Raw genomic sequence first — 21,273 nt, forward strand, 5'->3', positions numbered from 1 at the left:
TTATAAATCAAGTCCTGCTCCCATGTCCTTTCTGTGACATGCTATGTAAGTGTGAATGTAAGGTGTTATGTCTTTGCTTATCTTTGCTCTCAAGGAGCAAAATGTCCTGGCTGATTCTGGCCACAGATGAAGAAATAGATGGTTTTTCAGTAGGTGGGTGGCTGTGAAATTATGGATTGACAAGAGGTCTTCTTATCTGACATTATCAGAGCAGGTATTTGGTTGGTTAACTAAAACCGTTAAACAAGTACTCTTACACATTTCTTTTTCATTTATGTGGTGCCAAGTTCTTTTCTCTGAAATATTGATATGCTCATTAAATTTCCGTATTGTCCTCTTTGTATTCAGTTTCTTTCTTTCAGTTGGATGAGAACCTGAAGACATTTCCAAAGAATCTGGTTATAGAATCCTTCTAGATTTGTGTTGTCCTCCTGCCCTCTGCCCTCCCATGTTCATGGTTATCTCATTCATATCTAATTCAGCAAAAATTGTATTAGCCATTTGCTTGTGTCAGATATTTCCAAAGCATCTGCCTTAGTTTTCATAAAAAACAATTATCTTATTTCCATTCATATTTCATTAGTTTATACAATGTTTAATAAAACTATATAATTGTGATAGTAAGTTCAAGTGGCCTGAACAAGTTTGGAAATCATCACATCTGGTTCTTGGTGTCCAAACAACTCAATGAGCAAGAGTAAGAGTCACAGGAGAAGTAACAGTCACGTGCTAGCTACAAGTGTGTCGGCCTACCAGGGCCATTGGAACGCTGTAAAGGGGAAGCAAAAAGCATAGCTAATCCTCTGAGAGGAATACTTGGAAGTTGCTTAAGCAAGCTTCTAAACATCTGTTCAAATGGAATATCCAAATCCATATAAAATGTTAATGCACATTTGTATGTATTATGAAAAGACATCCAAAGTGTATTGTTATATGGGAAAAAGCAGTTTTTGCACAACAGCATGAGTATTAAGATCCTGTGTGTGTATGTGTGTGTGTACACATAAAAAGTCTGGAAGGATGTGACTCACAGTGTTAAACAGAGGAAAAATATATTAATGGTGCTTATCTCTACAGCATGAAAGTTTGGGTGATATTTTACTCTTTTATATAATTCTTTGTTGCTTGAAAGTTTTATATTGAACATTTATTCCTTAAAATTAAGGAGGAAAAAGCTATTTCTATTTTGAGAAAAGCCTAATTGAAATGTGTCATTTTGAAAAAGAAATTCACTTGTAGAATTTAGGCAACAGAAGAGAGTGTTCTGGGTTGGGGCCACTCTTCATGTCGCCTTTATACAATGCAAAAGCACCTTTATGTTATCATGTATAATCAAAGGTACTTTCTTCCTGCAGCAAGATAACCATGTAAATTATTAGAATGGGCTTTTCTCTCTTATTCTTTCTCTGGTTTTATTTTTATATGTAATATAATATCATTGCAATATTTTTCTTTCCTGGTTTTATTTTTCAGGAAGGTTTCGATGTCGATCATTTTGTGTCTGACTGTAGGAAGCGGGTCCAGTTGGAAGAACTGAGAGATGACCTGGAACTCTACTATAAACTTCTTAAAACTGCCATGGTCGAACTCATCAACAAGGATTATGCAGATTTTGTCAACCTTTCAACAAACTTGGTAAACTTTAAATCCATGATCCCTACATTTGCACACACATAGTTTCTCTCTCACTCATATTTATTTTTTAAAGTGCTGAGTGTTTTTAGAAATCTTTCAGTTGATTTCCCCTTAGAAATTTGAAGAGATCATTAAGCTTATTAATAAAAGAGCCAAACTTTCTAGGTATACATTTTTGTATTTAGTTTTTACTCATTTAAGGCTGTTGTAGCTTGAATATTTTTTGAATTTGATATTGTTGAAGGAATACAACACTGGCCAATATTGATCTTTAGGAGGCTTGGTTTTATAAAATTTAATAATTTGCCATGAACATATAAGTTGTTTGTGAAAGTAGTTGAGAAGTGCTTGAGCTTTAATTCTCCCAAACTTTGCTTTTTAGTCTTCTTGTTCATATTTTATTTTGCTTTTAAATCAGCTTGTCCAAAGAAGTAAGAAAGTAGCCATCTCTATGGGAATTTTAAGAAGCATTTAAATTAGTGAGCTATATTTGCCTTTGGGAAATGCACTGTTATGGTAGAAACCCAGAAAATTTTATTTCCATTCTATTTACTTTGGATTTTTCTCAAGAATTGTAATGTTTAGGAGAGAGATAATCCATCAGGATTTCACCTTAACTAGCTGACTGTTATCGTAAATTATAGACAGCTGTTCAACTCCAGTTAAAATTTTTCAAATTCATTAAAAATTTTCATGCAAAGGCAAATTGTGCATAAGGAGGTTTTTCATTTATAATTATAGACTTCCTTCATTTTTATAGTTTTCCTGTATTATCAATAGTTTTTTTTTCATATTCTATCAACACTATGGCAAAATAACATTTATTTAGTTATTTAGCAATATTTGGTTGTATATTTTTGTTGTGCAGAAATAAAAACCTTAGTTCTGCTTTGATCATTAAGCAGATACTTGATTGTGATGTGTTTGTGCCAACTTGATTTTTGCCTTTAGGTTGGCATGGACAAAGCCCTCAACCAGCTTTCTGTGCCTTTGGGACAATTACGAGAAGAGGTTCTGGTGAGTTCCCCAAATAATATTAAATAATTTACTATAAAGCATGATATGCTTGTTTGTCTCCTCCAAGAACTCCTTTAATCGGTTAGGCTATTGTTTGTTTTTTGAATGGTTAGTAATTACCATACTCATCCCCCAAAAGGTTGCGAATGCCTCTGTATTTTTTGCATGTGATGCCACAACCTAAAAGACATGTTTGATTTGAAGATGACAGATTCTCAGAGTAGACCGCTTTAAAATGTGGAGGGAAAAGAAGACAGCAATTTGGAAATTCAACTTGTTAGTGCCACCTCACTCATATATAGGTAGTCACCAACTTAAGAATGGCTTATATTTTAAAACCTTGTCGTTTTACAAGTATTTTCCCAAATCATATTTTACATGTGGTCAGGTTCCTAGACCAGTCCTCAAAGGTCTTTAAGGCCTAATGTAACTGAAGTATAATATAAAATTAATGTGATGTCTGATAAACATTGTATCTTAATGTTTCTCTGAGATAATGCCTGCTATGAGAATGGGACTCCCCACCTCTAAGCCACTGGGGACAGAGAGTCCATCTGGATAACAATGGGTAGGGAGGAGTTTTGGCATCATTTCCGATGGAAACTGTGCTACTCACCTTGTCCTCTCCCCACTGGCCGCACCCCCAGGTCTGTGTCAGCTCCCTGAGCATTGATGAGCTGCCGTAAACTTGGTGCACTGCACCATCATTACACGTGTAAGTCACCCCTACATCACGCGCAGTTTGAACGGCCTTATGTCCCTAGCCCCTAAGACAGTGCCTGGCACATAGTAGGCTCACAGTACATGACACAGTAAACATTCAGTGCATGTATAGTGCTGGGAAAAATGCAAAATAACAGAAAAGACAGTGCTTTGAAGTCCACAGAAGGAGTAGGCAAGAAATAATTCGTGCAAGAGGGAAGTCTTGAGCTGTGTCTAGAACTGGCAAATATGATCAATGTTTACATTTTGTTTTGATTTTTTAAAAAACTTGTTAAAGTACTTTTCATTGGGATGGAAGGGAAGTGGTTTTTGTGGTTCACTGTTGGATTTCACACTAGGCTCTGTGTGGCTGGCGTGGCTGGTTTCCCTGCCATCTTTTCAGCATACCTCTTCCTTCACCCTGCCCTGCCGTGGAGATAGGGTGTTTCCTGACCTCAGCCTTTAGGCTTCCACCCTCCTCTGTAAACCCTCCTTCGTGGAGGTGGCTGCCCTGTCCTGACTCCTGCTGGCTCTGTGGACTACTCACCTGCACAGGCTCTGGCCTTACTTTGCAACCTGCCAGCATCGTATCCCCTCCCTGGTCCACACCCATCTTTATAGCTGCTTTTTGTCTAATTGGTTTATCCAGAGACCTGCCCTGCCCTTTCTGACTTCCAACTTATGAAACAACTCTGTGAGGTTCTAAGATCATTGCAGGGTGAGACTGTTTCTGTCTTGGTCGTCATTGTATCCTCATTGGCTTGCACAATAGCTAACAGTTAACAGGTATCTCATAACACTTGTTGAATGAATGAATTCACTTTCCTACAGTTTTTGTGATTTGTCCAGTTTATTGTATTATTTCCATTACCCTCATTTTGGCCCTAATTTCTAATTATCTCACACTTGGCTTAATTCATTAGCTTCTGGACATGTTTCTCCACTCATGATCTCTCTCTTTTCCTGGTCATTCTCTTCCTGACTTCTTGATTTCTAATTTTCCCAAAACAACATTTTCATCATGATATATTAGTGCTTAAAACATGTAGAATTAGATCCTAGTCTGAAGACCTTATCTGGGCCAAGTTCTCCTAAATTGACCCCTTCCTATTTATTCTACTTTTCTCTAAAATGAAGCCTGCGTTGCGCCTGGATGTGTACGTCAGTGGCCCTGAGTGTGTTGTACCAGTTCTGTCTTCCTCCCTATCACCTTGTAATGTCTTCTTTCTGTTTGTTGGTGCCCACGGATGTTTTTGTTTTTGTTTTTGTTTTTGTTTTGAGACAGAGTCTCGCTTTGTTGCCTAGGCTAGAGTGAGTGCCGTGGCGTCAGCCTAGCTCACAGCAACCTCAAACTCCTGGGCTCAAGCGATCCTCCTGCCCCAGCCTCCCAAGTAGCTGGGACTACAGGCACGAGCCACCATGCCCGGCTGATTTTTTATATTATATATATTAGTTGGCCAATTAATTTCTTTCTATTTTTTTATGGTAGAGACGGGGTCTCGCTGAGGCTGGTTTTGAACTCCTGACCTTGAGCAATCCGCCCGCCTCGGCCTCCCAGAGTGCTGGGATTACAGGTGTGAGCCACCGCGCCTGGCCTTATGTGCCCACGGATTTTTAAAGTCTACCTCAAGTCCCATTCCCTATGCCCGGTGGCCCTGTACTTTGACTCAAGTTATCCTTTCTCTATCCTGATGACCTGTGATGCTCGTTGTGTATGTATTAATTTTCTTTTGGCAGTTAATCCTGCGTGACTGCAGCTTTATGTGTCATTTTGCCGCTAAATCATGAATACCCTAAATAGCAATTTTGTTTAATACTTTGTAATTTTGTCAAGATCTATATAATACTGGCCCACAGATATTAAGTTCTGTGGAATTGAAATAAATATATATGTTTCATAAGGTTACAAAACAATTTCTGCAGTACAGTTTTGTTTTTTTAATTCTTTAAAGAGTCTTAGATCATCTGTCAGTGAAGGAATTCGGGCAGTAGATGAACGAATGTCTAAACAAGAGGACATTAGGAAAAAAAAGGTATGCTCAAGTATTATAATATTAAAACATTGACTCACTCTAGCACCTTGTAGTAACAATCACTTTTAGACATATGGTCTGATTTCCTCTTCCTGGTACCTTTGCAGAGAGCAGTGTGATGTCTGTCTTTTATATTTAGGGATCAGTAGCTCAGCAAGGCTAGTGAGGGGCAGAGCCTAGGTCTTCTCACTCCTGATCTGATTAAAGTCCTATGAACAAGAGGGATGGGGCAAAGTAATTAATTTTTTTAGAAAAAGGCAAAGAAAATTGCATATTTTTCTTATGTTTCATTTATGGTAGCATGAACATTTTTAAAGAAAGCTATAGATTTCTTATGTTACATGCCTGCTAAAATCCCCTCCTCATGTCTAGTCATGCCTTCAGCCTTGTTATCTATTTGAAATAAAAAGACAGAATCTTAGAGGTACTGAGTGATGACTAAATTAAAAATCCTCTTTAAAAGAAGAAACAGTAATAACCAACAGTGAAGCACTTTAAAGTTTTACAAGCATGTTATTTTTTCATACCCTTGTAAAGAAGGTGTTTTTATTCACATTTTAGAGGTTAGGGAGTAAGTGGGCTTTCTAAAGCAAGCTCTTTTAAAACTCTACTGGAGGTATGTAGTTTTGGAAAAAGGAGTGTGTTGCTCTCCACCGTGTTGTTGCCGCTTTTGTTTCTCCCTTTATATATTTCCCTGTATGCACTGCCTTTACTTTGCAGTGGTCCTATGTTTTCTGATTTTTTGTAATAATGATTATATAATGGCAGAATTGGAAGTAGAATTCAAGACTTCTAACTCTAGCCTGATGCTTTCCCAGTGTTTTCTAGATTTCTTTATTAGCACGCTTGTTTAAAATCTCAGGGAAAGAAGCCTCTTGCTTAAATCTCCTTTAGGTCATTGCTAAGTTTTTCTCCAAGGATTCAAGAATGTAGTGCGTTGCTGGAAGAGATTGCCAACTACACAAGAGCAGAGAGATTCTTGCCCATTTTATTCACTCATGTCCTTAATGTCTAGAAGAATGTCTTGGTTCATAATAGATGCTTAATAACTGTTAATGAGTGACTTTGTATTTTTTTATTCTCTTGAGGGTGAGAGTTTTTTTAAATGTTTCTCAAATGCTTTGATAATATTTGCCTTGTGTAGTCAATGTCTTTAATGAATTGGCACTTAGGTATTTAGGTGTATGATGTACACACACCTAGATGGAAAGATAAATATGACCAGAAACTAAAACATGAAAAAAGCATCTTAAGAATAAATTTGCCAAAAGAAAGGTTCATTTAAGAGGGGAAATGAAAGAAGGAATAAGAATGTAGAATATAAGAAAGCAAAAGCCTAGTTTTTTTTAAACTAGAAACTTATGATAGAATATTGAAATATGCTTGTTTTAGAAAGCCAGAATTAAGGTTTGCATTCTTGGGAATTCTGTGTTATGTAGAAATATTCAAAATGTAGACTGTTGTATGTATTCTACGTTGACTTTTGGCTTTGTGTTTTCCTGCACTTAGGATGACAAGATAATTAAGATTAAACATCATGGTAACATTTTTCCCTTAATTTTTATTTTTATAGATGTGTGTGTTGAGACTTATACAAGTTATTCGATCAGTTGAGAAAATTGAAAAAATCTTAAACTCTCAAAGTTCTAAAGAAACATCTGCACTAGAAGCCAGCAGGTAAGTACTTTGTATTAAATAACACATAAATTAATACTTCACACCCAACTAAAATGTCTTTTGAGTTAGAGCTCATTTCTGATAAAAAAGAAATCAAGTCTGTGGCATAGTGTTTTTGTTTTTATTTCAAAATATCACAGGGGTACAAATGTTTTTGGTTACATGGGTCGCTTTTGTAATGCTTAAGTCACAGCTATAAGTGTGCCCATCACCCAGAGAGTGTAACCAACTCTATGGCTTAGTGTTGTTAAATGTAGCTCAAGAAAAGTAGAGTACATGAAATGGCAAAGTTCATGATACCTGGTGATATGAAGCCTTGATGGTTGTAGGGCACAGTTCCAACACACAACCTTCAAGGAAATCAGAAGCACTGGATTCTCTGTGACAGATTTCTATTTTTGGAATTGCCTCACCCATGGATTAGCAAAATCCTTATTGATCTTCAAGATGTAGAATAGCATTCATCTTAGACTTTTTAAATTACAGTTAATGTATCTTGTGGTTCAACATATGCTAACATTCTATCATTAAGAAATAGCTCAGGACATGTTTAGTTGAAACAGCAAAGAAAAAGCTTGACATAAGAAAAAGATGACCATTTGTTTTGTTCTACTGTATTTTTCTTATTACCTTCTTACTCTGAATTAAAAATCAGCCAGATAGTGAGTGACTCAGAAAATGGGGAATGCATCATATCAGCACTAGTGGGAAATCCCATGGTGCAGTGGAAAGAGCTCATACCAGCATGGTAGCCTGAGTCAGGGTACGTGACTTCTGTGTCTTAGCGTTCCCATCTGTACTATAAGGCTAATTAATGGTAACTCCACTTGCAGGGTTCTTTGACAATCCACTGAGACAGTGCCAGCCTACAGTACCTGGCATCCAGTAGGCCCTTATACACATCCAGTTTGGGTCTGGCCCTAGCATCTCTAAAGTCACACTGATGGACATAACATTTTTCCGTGAGGAATACAGGATCAGGTGCTGGAAAACTGACCAGGACCAAATTGAATATACCTGTAGTTCAGCATCCTGATCACACTATAAAAGCATGTGGATTTCTCAGGGAGTCAGAATTTTAGATTTGGAGGGACCTTAGAGATAACATGCTCCGTAAGCTCTCCTTTTATAGGTTAATAAACAAAGCATCCAGAAGGGAAGTGATTCTCCTGTCCTGGATCTCTACTTCCATTCCTGATCAAGACATATACAGAAGGGGCCAATCATACATATATAATGAGTGAGATGTGTACCATCTGGGGGATGGTCATGCTGGAGACTCAGACTTGTGGGGGGAGGGGGGAAAATGGGCATTTATTGAAACCTTAAAATCTGTACCCCCATAATATGCTGAAATAAAAAAAGAAAAGAAGGGGCCAGTCCCTGCCATCTTTGTTCCTTCCGTTTTCTGTACTTGTGCTTCTTTTCCTCCACGCCCCTTCATCTACACTCACCAGAGTCACCACTGGTGCCCACCCTGAGTGGAGCCCAGTCGGCATCTACCGATGTCTACCAGTCGGCAGCTTCCACGGCCCCCGGCCCTGTCCTCACCCCCTCAGCATCCATGACGCCTTCTTCCCAGTTTTCTTTCCATCTCTGCCCATTCTTACTCTGTTTCTCCCATGGCCTCCACTGCCCCCTTATGCCAGCTTCCCCCAGGCACTGTTCTCAGCAGTCTGCTCTTAATCAGCACCTGGGCAACCTCCTCCAGCCTCGTGGTTTTCACTCCCCCTTGAGTAGTGATCTCCGGACAAACCTCTAGTCCCCAGACGCACATCTGTCTGACTGCTGCAGTCTGTTTTATGTTCCATAGGCACCTTACATTGATCTTGTTGAAAATTGAACTCATCATCTTCTTTCCCTACCTCTCTTCATGGGCAAAAAAAATAGTCACTCTTCCCTTTCATTCCTTATCTTAGGACATGGAACCTGCATTTCCTTCAATAACCAGGCTACAAATCTCAGGGGCCATTTTCTCCTTTTCTTTCATTCACCTCCAGGAAGTCCTGTAGAGTCTGCCCCTATACCATCTCAGACTGAGAGGCATGGTCTCCTTCCTTCTAGCTCTTCTTCCGTTGCCCGATTTCAGGCAGTGGCTTCCTCACCGGCCCCTCATCTTCTCTGGGGCACTGACTCTATGCTGCCAGGTTGATCTTCAAATATGTCTTATCACATCTCACTCTTGCTTAAAGTCCTCCAGTGGTTTCTGAGTGTTTTTAGGGTAAATGTTAAATTTGCAAGCCACCCTTTGCCACTTTTCCTGCATTTTTCACTAAAGCTGTTAGGAACTACATGTGGTTCCCTAGCTGCCATTCACATCACTAATTTAAGCTTTCATAATTTAATGTGTGGCCACGTATCTGTGCTGAAGGCCCTTTCTTTCACTTCCACCTCCCATTCATCTGCCCAGTTCTTTTTTGTTCCTTCCAAATCCAGCTCAAAACACACTTAAGGTATGGAAGGGTAGTTATTCAAGATACTGTGCTTAGTGAAAAAATACAGGTTATAAAACAATGATTTGTTTTTGTAAAATTTATTTTCTATTGTGTTGGCTACTATTGATCCTTTCTGCTTTCTTTAAACTCTGTCCCATTCAGTTCTATAACAGAATGTATAAATCAGCCACTATAAAAGTTACCTTTTATAAAACTCGATTGCAGGATTGCCTCCTCCAGGAAGTCTTCCCTGACCTCTCTGATTTAGATGTTTCATGTCTGTGCTTCGATCTAGACCTCCTGGCCACCTACCAGAGAACTTATACGTAGTCAACTATTGACTGACTTGGATGCTTTCCCCATCAGTCTGTAAGTCCCTGACATCAGGGGCTAGGTCTTACTTAGATTATACCCACAGTGTCCCAAGAAAAGGTACCAACATCACCTACTAGTGAGGAACAGGGTTCCAGTTACCCAGTGATTTCTTTCTGTACATACTCTTCCTTTGGAATGTTCCATCTTTAATATAACTCTTCCTTGCTCTGAATCACCTTCCAGGGGCTTTTCTTTAATTCATGTTAGCAAGTTTGAGCTTGTAGAGAAGATAAAACCAGGGCGATATTAGTGAATAGTAAATATATTATGCTTGTTAGGCCAAGAAGTGTTTAGATATAAATAACTAATTCACACGAGGTTACTGAGGAAGAAGGGACATTCAAGATGGAGTTAACTTTTTCAATTGGCCACGTTGGGCAGTTACTCTCCTCTAAACTAGTCTGGATGCCATGAATACAGGACTTTGAGACCACTGATGGTCTCAGTGCACCATTTTATACATCCTTATGATGAGGACGTTTTTCCTCCTTAACTGATACGTTATCATGAGATATAGGATGCCTCAGCAAAGCCCAGCAGGGGCTTCAAGGCCTTTATACTTCCTTTTGCTATTTTATTTCCTTTTGAGTGGTGTGGACATTTTATAATGGGTTTTAGGTGGGGGAGAGTATATTTATTATACTTTGTGGCAGATACACGAATAATGTCCTCTCACTGGGACCCAGAGCTTTTAGATTGCTCTTTCAGCTGTTTGGTAAATGTAATTTTAAGAGAAGCTATTTCGAGGTTTTATTTTATTGCTGCTGGAGGGCCAGTTTTATTTATTGAGGAGACAAAATTTGGTAGTTTTAAAATAGTGGAGATATTTAGAAGGGAGAATGAGGCAAGTAGAGAAATTGAAGAGGATCCAGGGATAAAATAGGATAGGTGAGAAAGAAAGAAGGGAGATTAAAGACGAAGACAGACAGTCATGAATGGGATAGCTTGGAGAGGTGGTAGAAACATGCAGTTGCACCCGTGCTGGCCTGGCCGGCCCTGTGGCTCAAGGCCAGGCAATGTCAGTAGCTCACGCTTAGCAGATTTCCCATTGCATCTAGAACGCGCTGTGCATGTGGCTCGTAGAGAACAGTGACTGCTGGCATGAAAGGCACTTTAGCTTTCTTTCACTTTGTAACAAAGTGGCCGTGGAAAATCACTGTGATAAAAGTGAAAACATCATGGGTATTAAAGCATCTCATTGAGCCAGGACACAGTGGCTCATGCCTGTAATCCTAGCTCTCTGGGAGGCTGAGGCGGGCAGATTGCTCGAGGTCAGGAGTTCGAAACCAGCCTGAGCAAGAGCAAGACCCCATCTCTACTATAAATAGAAATAAATTAATTGGCCAACTAATATATATAGAAAACATTAGCCAGGCATGGTGGCGTATGCCTGTAGTCCCAGCTACTTGGGAGGCTGAGGCAGCAGGATTGTTTGAGCCCAGGAGTTTGATGTTGCTGTGAGCTAGGCTGATGCCACGGCACTCACTCTAGCCAGGGCAACAAAGCAAGACTATGTCTCAAAAAAAAAATAAAGCATCTCATTGCTAATTGTATGATGTATTCTCTTGTAAATAGAAACCTTAGGAATTAAATTTCTATAATTGTGATCTCTACTAGCCCACTTTTGACTGGACAGATTTTGGAGAGAATTGCCACAGAATTTAACCAGTTACAATTTCATGCTGTTCAGAGCAAAGGCATGCCTCTTTTGGACAAAGTAAGACCAGTAAGTATTGTTTTAGATTTTCACAATTTGGTGTTTAAGAATTTGGTAAATAATTTTGGTTTAACCTAGTAATGTCCCTGATATTATTATTGATCTGTAGGATTTTGAAGCTAACTGGCCTTGAATTTTTTTCAGTTTTTGATTTTTGGGCCCTGCTTCCTAAGTGTCACACATTATAGATTTTATGTAAAGACCTAGTCACATTCTCTAAATTGTAAGAGTAAAATTAATTCTGAAACCTATTTAATTTATCCAGAGCCTTTAATTGGGCTTTAAATCCATGATGTTTATCATAAACATTGACTCTGTAACTTAAGAGGAAAATAACTTTTTCTCATTCTGTAATTTTGTCTGATTTCTTTGATGCAGCAGAGATTTACTCATAAAGAGATTGTGGGGAGGAGGAGGGATGCATTGTTACTCTTCAGGAAATGTTAATATTTTAATTTTACCTATATCTTCTATTAGTGTAAGAGACTTCTTATGTATATATGTGAATTTTTGGGAATTGTTCCAGCCGGCGCTTTCTTTACTTATCCATCTCTTCTTGCAGCGTATTGCTGGCATCACAGCCATGTTACAGCAGTCACTGGAGGGTCTCCTACTAGAAGGCCTTCAGACTTCCAACGTCGATATAATACGGCACTGCTTGCGGACCTACGCCACGATTGACAAGACACGGGACGCGGAGGCCTTAGTTGGTCAAGTACTAGTGAAACCATACGTAGGCGAGGTGTGTGCACCTCCTTCAGCAAACATTCACATAGTACTGCTCTGTCTTCAACTCTTCACTGGGTGTGAAGGATATGAGAAAATATAACAGAGATCTTTCTGGAAAGATTCTTATAGTTACTGCAGTATCAGCTGTAAGAAAGGGTTGGTCCCTGTCAGTTACAATTGGCATGGCAGGAATTGGGCGTGCTCTAGTGTGTTCTAATGGCACTGTGGCTCAGTGTCATCTTAATTTAGTGGAGGTGAGTGTATCACTAGGAAAAAGGTATGCATCAGAATGTTTTTTAGGTCGATTTCATGGTATGTAAATGATACCTCAATAAAGTTGTTAAAGTTTTTTGAACCATTGGTCTTGTGGGTGGAATAAAGTAATTATGCAGTGACAACATGACAGTACAAGGAACATACAGAGAGTGCTGTGAGCATGGAAAGGTATGTAAGTGGGGGAGGACAGTGACACACTCTCAAGGCTTCAGGAAATACATGACATTTGGCCCAAGTCTTAAAAAAATACTGAGAAGTTTGCTGGGCCAGGAAGGAGAGAGGAGGAATATTCGAAGACGAATTACAGCAAATTAGCAGAGTAACACCTTAAATCCAGAACGTGGCTACCAGTATCCTTCACCTGTTAAGATACAGTTACAACATAGAAAGTAATAGATAATGAAAGTATAGTAAAATGCAGGAAGTAAGTATATTCTGCTCAAAGGATAGGTCGTGGATAGGTTGTGCCATATAAAGATGTTGGTACTCAACAATTTTCTGACATACAAAAATAGCAGCTTCATCTGGTTCAAACTGATAGAAGTCGCAGAGCCTGTCCTCAGTGTTTGGGGACTATCTTCCAGGCCCCTGTCAGTGTGAATATTCGTTCTGTCCAGTAGGTGCAAGAAGTATACTTACCAGGACTTCAGGGTGAAGGTCTTTTATTTTTCAAAGGGGAAAATTGAAACCCAATGATAAAAATGAAATTTAGGGATTAATTTCAATAATCTTGTTGGCTTCATTAGGATTACTAGAAATAATCCTTCAGTTCCCTCTGTAGCCTAATAGGTGAAGGATATTATCCAGTCTTTCACCTATTCCATAGCTGTGTATTCCACAGGTGTCTCTATGGGGTCAAAAAAATATGTACATTATTTATTAGTAAGTGAAAATAATTTAGTCACTAATTTATGCTTTTGTTTCTCATTGAACTGCATCTGGTGTGCTAAATTAAAGAAGTACTTGAAGTTTCAGTGGCATATGAACCATAGCCACACTGTACTTTATTTAAACTTACATGCTTACCCTGTCAATTCATTCTTGACTCCCAACTTTATCACAAAAAATAAAATAATAAAATATATTTACTTCCCTGAAATCCTCTCTTAATCTGAATGATGGTAAAAGAAAAAGCCAAGGTGAAGACAGTGAAGAGCTGTAGTGGGGAATTGTATGCTCTGCTTTAAATGTTTTTTAAACAGGTATTGTTTGATTTGCAAACTCAAAGGGAAGCAGATAGATTTGTGTGTGTGGTTTATCAGGTCAGTCTCTGTCACCGAGCCCTGTGTGTCCTCTGTGGTCAGAACTGTCAGCCTGATCCTAGGAACTAGTTTTGAAGGGGACCTCTTATTTACCTTACTATTTAGAAAACATGTTAAAGGGGGAGGAGGGTGTGAGGTAGCATATTTTTAAAGTTTTCTTTTTCCTGATCCAAAGTATATAGTTCATACTTACCTTTTAATTTTTTTTTTTTATGATATTCCTTTTAATAGGTGATTGCAGAGCACTTTGGTGAGTCTCATCCCAGTGGCCTTCAGATCCTGTATGGTAAACTCCTGGAGTTTGTTCCCCATCATTGCCGCCTTCTGCGGGAAGTTACAGGAGGAGCTATCTCAAGGTAGTTTAAACGACCTGCTTAGACCCTGCTTCTGTTTTAGTGAGTGTGACGTGGCCTGATTATAGGACAGGGGATGAACACAGAACATAAAATAACGACACAGACACACACAGACATCATATGACTCGAGTGCCCAATGCACCGGTCGCTTTATTTTTATACTCTCTAGACTTAAGGTTAGTTTATTATATGTGAGCATTTGAGCATAGCAGCCATAACCATTAATTTTAGAGTTGTTTTATAAAAAAACAATGGTCTTATAATTTTAAGACTTTAAAACGGTTATTTAAGGTGCCTAGACATAGCTCAAAAGCTAAAGCTGAGATAAGCAATATAGAGCAATGCAGCCATCTAAAAAACTTTTTGTTTTTTGTTTTTTCTTTTTAGCCAGCAGCTCTCTCTTAGCCAGCAGCCAGCCCCCACAATTATGACTGTCTTAAGTTGCCTCTCCCTTAAAAAATCTTACCCGTCATTGACTATTAACTATTTTACGGGGCCAGACCTTAAAAATGTTTTTTTATCTTTATAGCCTCTAAACTCCCACCACAAGAGCCTACCATATAAAAGCTAGACAACATTTGCTTATATACAAAAACTTAAGCCTCTTATCATGTCACAAAACAATAATCATATCTAAAAATAATACTAACTACTGCTCCGTCATACAACACACAGACATTGCAAGCTATAATAAATAATTAATATAAAGCATAACACCCCAGTCAGCCCCCAACAGAGTGCACCTGTTAACTGCTAGTGCACAGCTGATCATGACTGTCTCATGGGAACTGGGTCCATCACAAACCCTGTTGTTTCACTGTTCCCACTCCCATTGCTGTGAGGCAGGTTCCATCAGCCTCGTTTCACAGATGAGGAAATGGATGAGGAAACGGATTTGAAGCTAAGACCAAAGACTGCATCTCTGAGTCCAAAGCCCGTCCTTTTTTCTTCTCTGCATTGTCTTTTTCTGAAATCTATTTTGAAATCAAAATTGCTTTCCTTTTGTGATTCTAATGGCACAGTCTGTCTATAAATGTCAATTTGATTTAATTTGATAAGTTTAATACTAATTGTGAAATCATTTTCAGTTTTCCCTTTTATTCAGTTTTCATGACTTTGCAATTCTCTTTCCTGAATATCCCATTACTTTTCACCATTGCCACTTCCCAGCCCAGGCCTTGCCATCTGCTGTCCAGAATGACAGCGTCTCCCCTCCTGCCCTCCCTGCTTCCAATCCCTCCCTCTCAGTCCAGCTCTCGGACCACTCACATTTACCCCAAATTCTGGGTTTCACAGACTGAGCCTTCTTCATAAATCTTTAGTAGTTTCTCAGTGCTCCTATAGGAGGATCCAGGCTCCTTTGCACAGGGTATAAGACCCTTTGTGACCTGACCCAGGTAGCTCTCTACTGTGGAACTTTCCCTCTGTGCCCTGAGGTGCTCCGCACACAGTACCTGTTGTTTTTCCTCTTGCTGCCCCTGCCTTCCTATGTCCTTTGTCTTCCTGTGGTACTGTTGGTCTACACGAAGCTCCAGCTCAGAGACCACTTGCTTCAAGAGGCCATCCTTTATCTTAACAGTCAGCATTCGTCATATCCTCTGGGTTCCAGGATGTGTTGCTTTTGCTTCTGTTGAGGACTGATTTCCGCCTTTCAGTACAGTCACCTGCTGCACTGCCCACATCTTCCCTACCTCTTGACACAGAGTCTTGGAGACAGCAGCTACCCAGTCAGTGCTTGCAAAATGCAAGAATTAAGCTACTTTTAGTGATAGAAAGGCAAATAAGGTCCCTGTCTTCATAGAGCAAGCAATGTATTTGGTCTTGAATTTCTGTGCTTTGAAAAAACCTGGAGTGATTAATACTGCTGCTTGACCTTTGAAGTACCCACTGTTTTCACTGAGTTTCATATCAGATGAAACCCAGTTTTGCCACTTTGTTTAGTAATCATGAGGATTTTAGTCAGATTTGGGGATGAGAATTTAGTAGAAGTCATGATATAAATTAAAGAAGCCACAGTTATGAAACAACCAGTCATGAGATTTGGCAGGGCGAATCTTGGTTCTGAAATGTCATTTCAAACCTTTAGAAGTTCTTTTCTGCAGTTTTCAGTGTGGCAGAATTTAGGTAGAAGCCTCAGAAATTGGAGGGATCTAAATTGTACCTTGCTATGTCGTCTTCACCTGCTTCTAGGCCTTCGTGAACGTTATAACTGGCAACGCCAGCAGCACTCGTGAGTTTTCAGATAATCATCTGTGTCAATGTTAATCTTACAGGATTTTAAATTTCTTTTTGTGGCTTTAATTAGACATTAACTTTGAAAACAAGGAGAATTGGTTGTTGAATGTGGATTACATTATGTGTATCTGTAGTTTACAATTCTCAATTTTTACACCTGTAGTCCCAGTACTTTGGGAGGCTGAGGCAGAGTAATCACTTGAGGCCAGGAGTTTGAGACCAGCCTGGGCAACATAGTGAGACCCTGTCTTTACAAAACTAAAAAAATTAGCAGGGTGTTGTGGCACACACCTGTAGTCCTAGCTGCTCAGGAGACTGAGGCAGAAGGATTGCTTGAGCCCAGTAGTTCAAGGCTGCAGTGAGCTATGATCACGCCACTGCACTCCAGCCTGGATGACAAGAGTGAGAGAGTCTGTCTCTTAAAAAAAAAAAAAAACAAAAACAATAACCTCAGTTTTGTTCTTTTCTTCTTCAGACTCCTTAACAGAGCTCACTCTTCTTATGATGGAAAGTATATAATATGATATGTGGAATTGGATATGGAGGCAGAGCTGGCAGCTTCTTTCCCCTCCCCAGCCCTCTTCTACCCTCCACAAGTAATTTTTTTTGTCAATAAGGTGAAATTATGATAAGATTATTTGATAGTTCTTCCTGATAGTGAAGCAAAGCTTCCTTAATAACCTACCCATGTTGATAATTTTGGCTAAGCAGGAAGATTATGAAAACTTTTTTTTGTTTATTTTGATACTTACCAGAATGTTAAGTCCCAATTTGTATGACAGACTCCCCATTTTAAAGCTAAAATAAGACCGTATATTAAATTGTTTACCATTTTTAAAAAATTAACTTAAAATAGAGCATAGTATTCAATACACAACCAACAATGTGGGCAAATGAGTGTGATGGTATTTGCCTAGAAGATGTTTATATGTCCTTAAGTTGGTGAGAAACTTAAAGAATCTGCCTTGTTTATTTATTTACTTATTTATGTAAGCATTATTAACATAGGACATTTACTATATGCTAGGTACTATCCTAAATGCTTTACAAATATTAATCCGTATAATAACTCTGTAAGATTGGTACTATGATCACCCCCATTCCAGAGATGAAGAAACCAAAGCACAGAGATGTTAAATGATTTGCCCAAGCTCCAAGATTTGAACCCTGGTACTCCGGCTCTGGAGTGCATGCTTTTATCTCAGTGCTACCTCTCATCCAAGTTTGTGAGTTAGGAAGCCAAAGTCCAGTGTGTAAAAAATAAATAAGACAAAAAAACATTAATCTGTTAGTAGTTTTTTGTATCAAGGTTTGTAATCAAGATTTTACATGCAACAGCCATAGAATTTTAGAACTGAAGGTAATCTTAGAGGTAATAAGTCAAAGCTGTTAGTAATTGATATATTTACAATGTTGTAGGCTTTGATGATGTTCAGGTTGAACATGACGATTACTTTTCTTAGATGATTGTACTTTTTTTCCAAGAAAAGAGTACAGAAGGTTGGTAGCTTATTTTAGAGGGAGAAATGGCGCCTAGGAGATTTTATGTAGGGTTTTGCTTTATCCTTGACACTAGGTATAGGAAAGGAGTTGGGACCCAGGACATTTGTAAGGCTCAAGGAAAGACTTGGAGAAAGGAGTGAAATAGAAATTTGAGCCTAGAAACCAACTAACTAACTTTAAGAAAAGGTCAAAATAAGTTTTAGGGTTTTAGTAGAAGCAACACAGTGAAATTTTGCTTTTTGTAAATAGAAGATTATGGTCTATTTTACTAAAATTTTGCTCTTATCTTACAGTGAAAAGGTCAATACTGTCCCTGGATATGACTTTTTGGTGAATTCTGTCTGGCCAGAAATAGTACAAGGACTGGAAGAAAAGCTGCCCTCTCTTTTTAATCCTGGGAATCCTGACGCATTTCACGAGGTAACTGTCCCCATCATCTTCACTCTTGAAGATGGTAGTCAACATGAGACTTTAGAAATGTCCCGTTCTCTCCTACACAGTCTTGGTTCTGTGGCTTATTAAAAATAAAAATTTGAGTTGTGAACATTTACCTTGAGACACACACATTGTTTTACCCAAGTCTATGATAATTTTAAGAATATGAACGTGTTCATTTTAGAATGTGAAGTGTAATTCAGTCTAGATGCAGTTGTGACTGGATATGTACATTATTTCTAACTTTCTTAAAAATGTCCTAAGCACCATTAAAAGCCAGTGTTTTTACAGTTGTTTTCCATGAAAAATTGTTTGTACATATCCACTGTATAATTTTGAAGGAAAACAAAAAACATTGATTGGATTTTAAAATATACTATATAAATGTTCTTTATAATTAAAAAAAATTAGGAAGCCCTAATATTTATTTCCTTTTTTAAAAACAACAACAACAAAAAAAAACATCTTGCTATCAAGATTTTATGGTTAGGATTTCAAAAGTAAATTCCTGAGTCTGCTTCCTGACGTGTCATTTTTGAAGACAGAACATGGTGTCGTGGGTAAGATGGAGACAGGTGGCCGGATTCCAGTCCCTGCCCTCCTGCTTACTTCCTTGCCCAGCCTCTGGGTGCCTTGCCTCTCTCTCCTTCCCCGGATTTTGGGTTTTGGTTTTCTTATTCAGTGAGACAACCTTTGTCTCTTAATTAGTATACAATGACCATAATTATAGATGTATTTGGGTCTGTCTTGATACTTCTATTCGTCCCAGTTTTCTTCCCTCTTTTCTTTCCTCCCATCTTTTCCTCTGCTCTTCCTCTTTCGCCTTCTTTGTGTTTTAGACTTTTGGGGATTTGTTTTCCTCCTTTAGTCCGTGTTTTCCCCTTTACAGATGTAGAAGTTATGCCTTTATGTCTGTATACGTGAAATGACTGTAGTGGTTACTTAACAGAATCCAAAGTTCATTAATGTTGCTGAGCCGCCTCCTAGACCGTACAGGGAACTCAGAACTTTAACTCCAGTCTTCCCTTCTCATAGTATATATTATTGTTTCCAGGTTATTACTTCTATTTTGATGTTTTTTATCCTAAAAATTAGATATTATTTTTTATTGTTTTATATAGTCAGCATCCTTTGAGAACTGCCCCGCATGCTGTTGTTTCTGTTGCTTACTATTCCTTCATGGATGTCAGCCCATCTTTCTTGGATCATTTTCGTTCTTCATGAAATTCATCTGTTAAAAGACTTTTTAGTAAGGCTTTGTTGATGATAAACTTTATTTTTTTATAATAGATTCTCAGTTTGTGTTTGTCTGAAAATAGCTGTAATGCTTTTACATTTGAAAAGTCATTTTGCTGGGTATAGAATTCTTAGTACTTTGAGCATTGTCTTTTGACTTCTGTTATGATTACCTGTTAATCTAATTGTTTTAACTTCTTTTTATTATTATACTTGGGATTTGTTGGTTTTCTGAATCTGAGAAATGATGTCTTTCAACAGTTCTAGAACATTTTTATCCATTATCTCTTCAGTTGTACTTTTCTTCCTCTATTATCTCCTTCTAGAACTATTGATTAGACCTGTATTTACTGCATTCTGGATAAGTTCTCAATCTTTCTTCTAGTTCAATAACTCCATCTCCAGTTGTGTCTGAACTCTTTTTCACCTGTACTTTAAGTTTCCGATTTTAATTATCATAATTTTCATTTCTAGAAGTTTTAATTATTTTTTTAATCTGCCCAGTTAGTTTGCTTATTAGTTTTTAAAGTATAGAGAGGCGCAAGGTAAATGTGGAGAGCCTGGACCTAGAGGACTTCAAAACAGGGAAGCAAACAAAGTCAGAGCCCACTGTCTCAGAAATACCACTTACTGTTCTCTTGGCTGGTTGTCTCATGTTATAATATGTTGAGTAATAGGATCGTGTTATTTCCAATAAATGTTTTTACAACAACTTTTGTCATTTTAAAGAATAGGGCTTTTAAAGTGAGATACCATAGCAGAGTGAAATAATAGTTTTCAGTGCTAGCAATTTAAGATGCTTTACATTTTACTGTACTCTTTAGAGAATCATATTGATAATGTTAAGCTCAGGAAATGTTTCCAGAAATGAACTTTTCTGGTAGAAATTTATAGAGTTTTAGACCAATACTTAACATTTGCAGGTGCAGTTTCCAACAGGAATCTATGTTTCTTTCCAGAAATACTTTCAGCTTTAAGCCTTAATGTCCAGGTGTTTCTTGTGAAGAGGAAAATATGTTTATATCCCTTTAGCGTCCATTATCTGCAGACTTAACAGTTTTATCCCGAAGGGAGAAATAATCCCTCTCTTTGTCTCAACTTCACACACCTAGACCACCCTCAGGGGATACCATAATGTTGTTCAAGACCAGTTTAAAAGAAATTTAATACCTATAGTTTTTACTGCACTACAATTCCTGTCTAAACATAAACTTTAGCATATTTAGGTTAATGGTTTGACAATCTGGGATTTGAGCCCCTCTAATTGAGAAGTACAGAAAAAGTCCAGCCATGTTCTCCATGGAGCCCCGGGACTCAGGGACTAGAGTACCCACAAGAGGAATGTGCAGCTGTAGTTTTGCTCAGCTGGCTGGCTGGCTTCCCTACTCCTAGCTTTGTCTTTTGGGCAGGTTCTCTCTGAGCCTAAATAGACAAGCAAATGTCATCTATAAAATAGAGGATAATAATAATAGTTACCTTCCCAAGGTAGTTTTGCAGGTTAAATTAAAATACTGTAACTCCAAGTGCAATGTGTTGATGATAAGTGCCAAGTGAGTTAGCTGCCACTCTTAATGGTGTTGGTATCCCTGCCAGTTTTCCTGCTGTCTTATCTATAAAAATGATGTGATTACCCACATGGTTTGATTCTTT

General features: G+C 38.3%; 1 protein-coding gene and 1 long non-coding RNA gene across 4 annotated transcripts in view; both read left to right on the forward strand.

The window, feature by feature from the left end:
• Nucleotides 1-21,273, forward strand: part of LOC142862452 (uncharacterized) — a 156,316-nt gene that overhangs the window by 13,294 nt on the left and 121,749 nt on the right. The window lies entirely within an intron of this gene.
• The window catches only part of COG2 (component of oligomeric golgi complex 2), a 49,387-nt gene that overhangs the window by 11,307 nt on the left and 16,807 nt on the right, over nt 1-21,273 (forward strand). For all 3 annotated transcript variants that reach the window (XM_012738186.2, XM_012738187.2, XM_075995454.1), the window contains exons 2-9: nt 1,474-1,635; nt 2,587-2,652; nt 5,307-5,387; nt 6,961-7,064; nt 11,492-11,600; nt 12,154-12,333; nt 14,090-14,214; nt 18,246-18,372. In XM_012738186.2, coding sequence (XP_012593640.1) covers nt 1,474-1,635; nt 2,587-2,652; nt 5,307-5,387; nt 6,961-7,064; nt 11,492-11,600; nt 12,154-12,333; nt 14,090-14,214; nt 18,246-18,372 — 954 coding nt within the window. The remainder of the gene's footprint in view (nt 1-1,473; nt 1,636-2,586; nt 2,653-5,306; nt 5,388-6,960; nt 7,065-11,491; nt 11,601-12,153; nt 12,334-14,089; nt 14,215-18,245; nt 18,373-21,273) is intronic.

Source organism: Microcebus murinus, chromosome 19 (assembly GCF_040939455.1).
Source record: "Microcebus murinus isolate Inina chromosome 19, M.murinus_Inina_mat1.0, whole genome shotgun sequence".
Lineage (NCBI taxonomy): Eukaryota > Metazoa > Chordata > Mammalia > Primates > Cheirogaleidae > Microcebus > Microcebus murinus.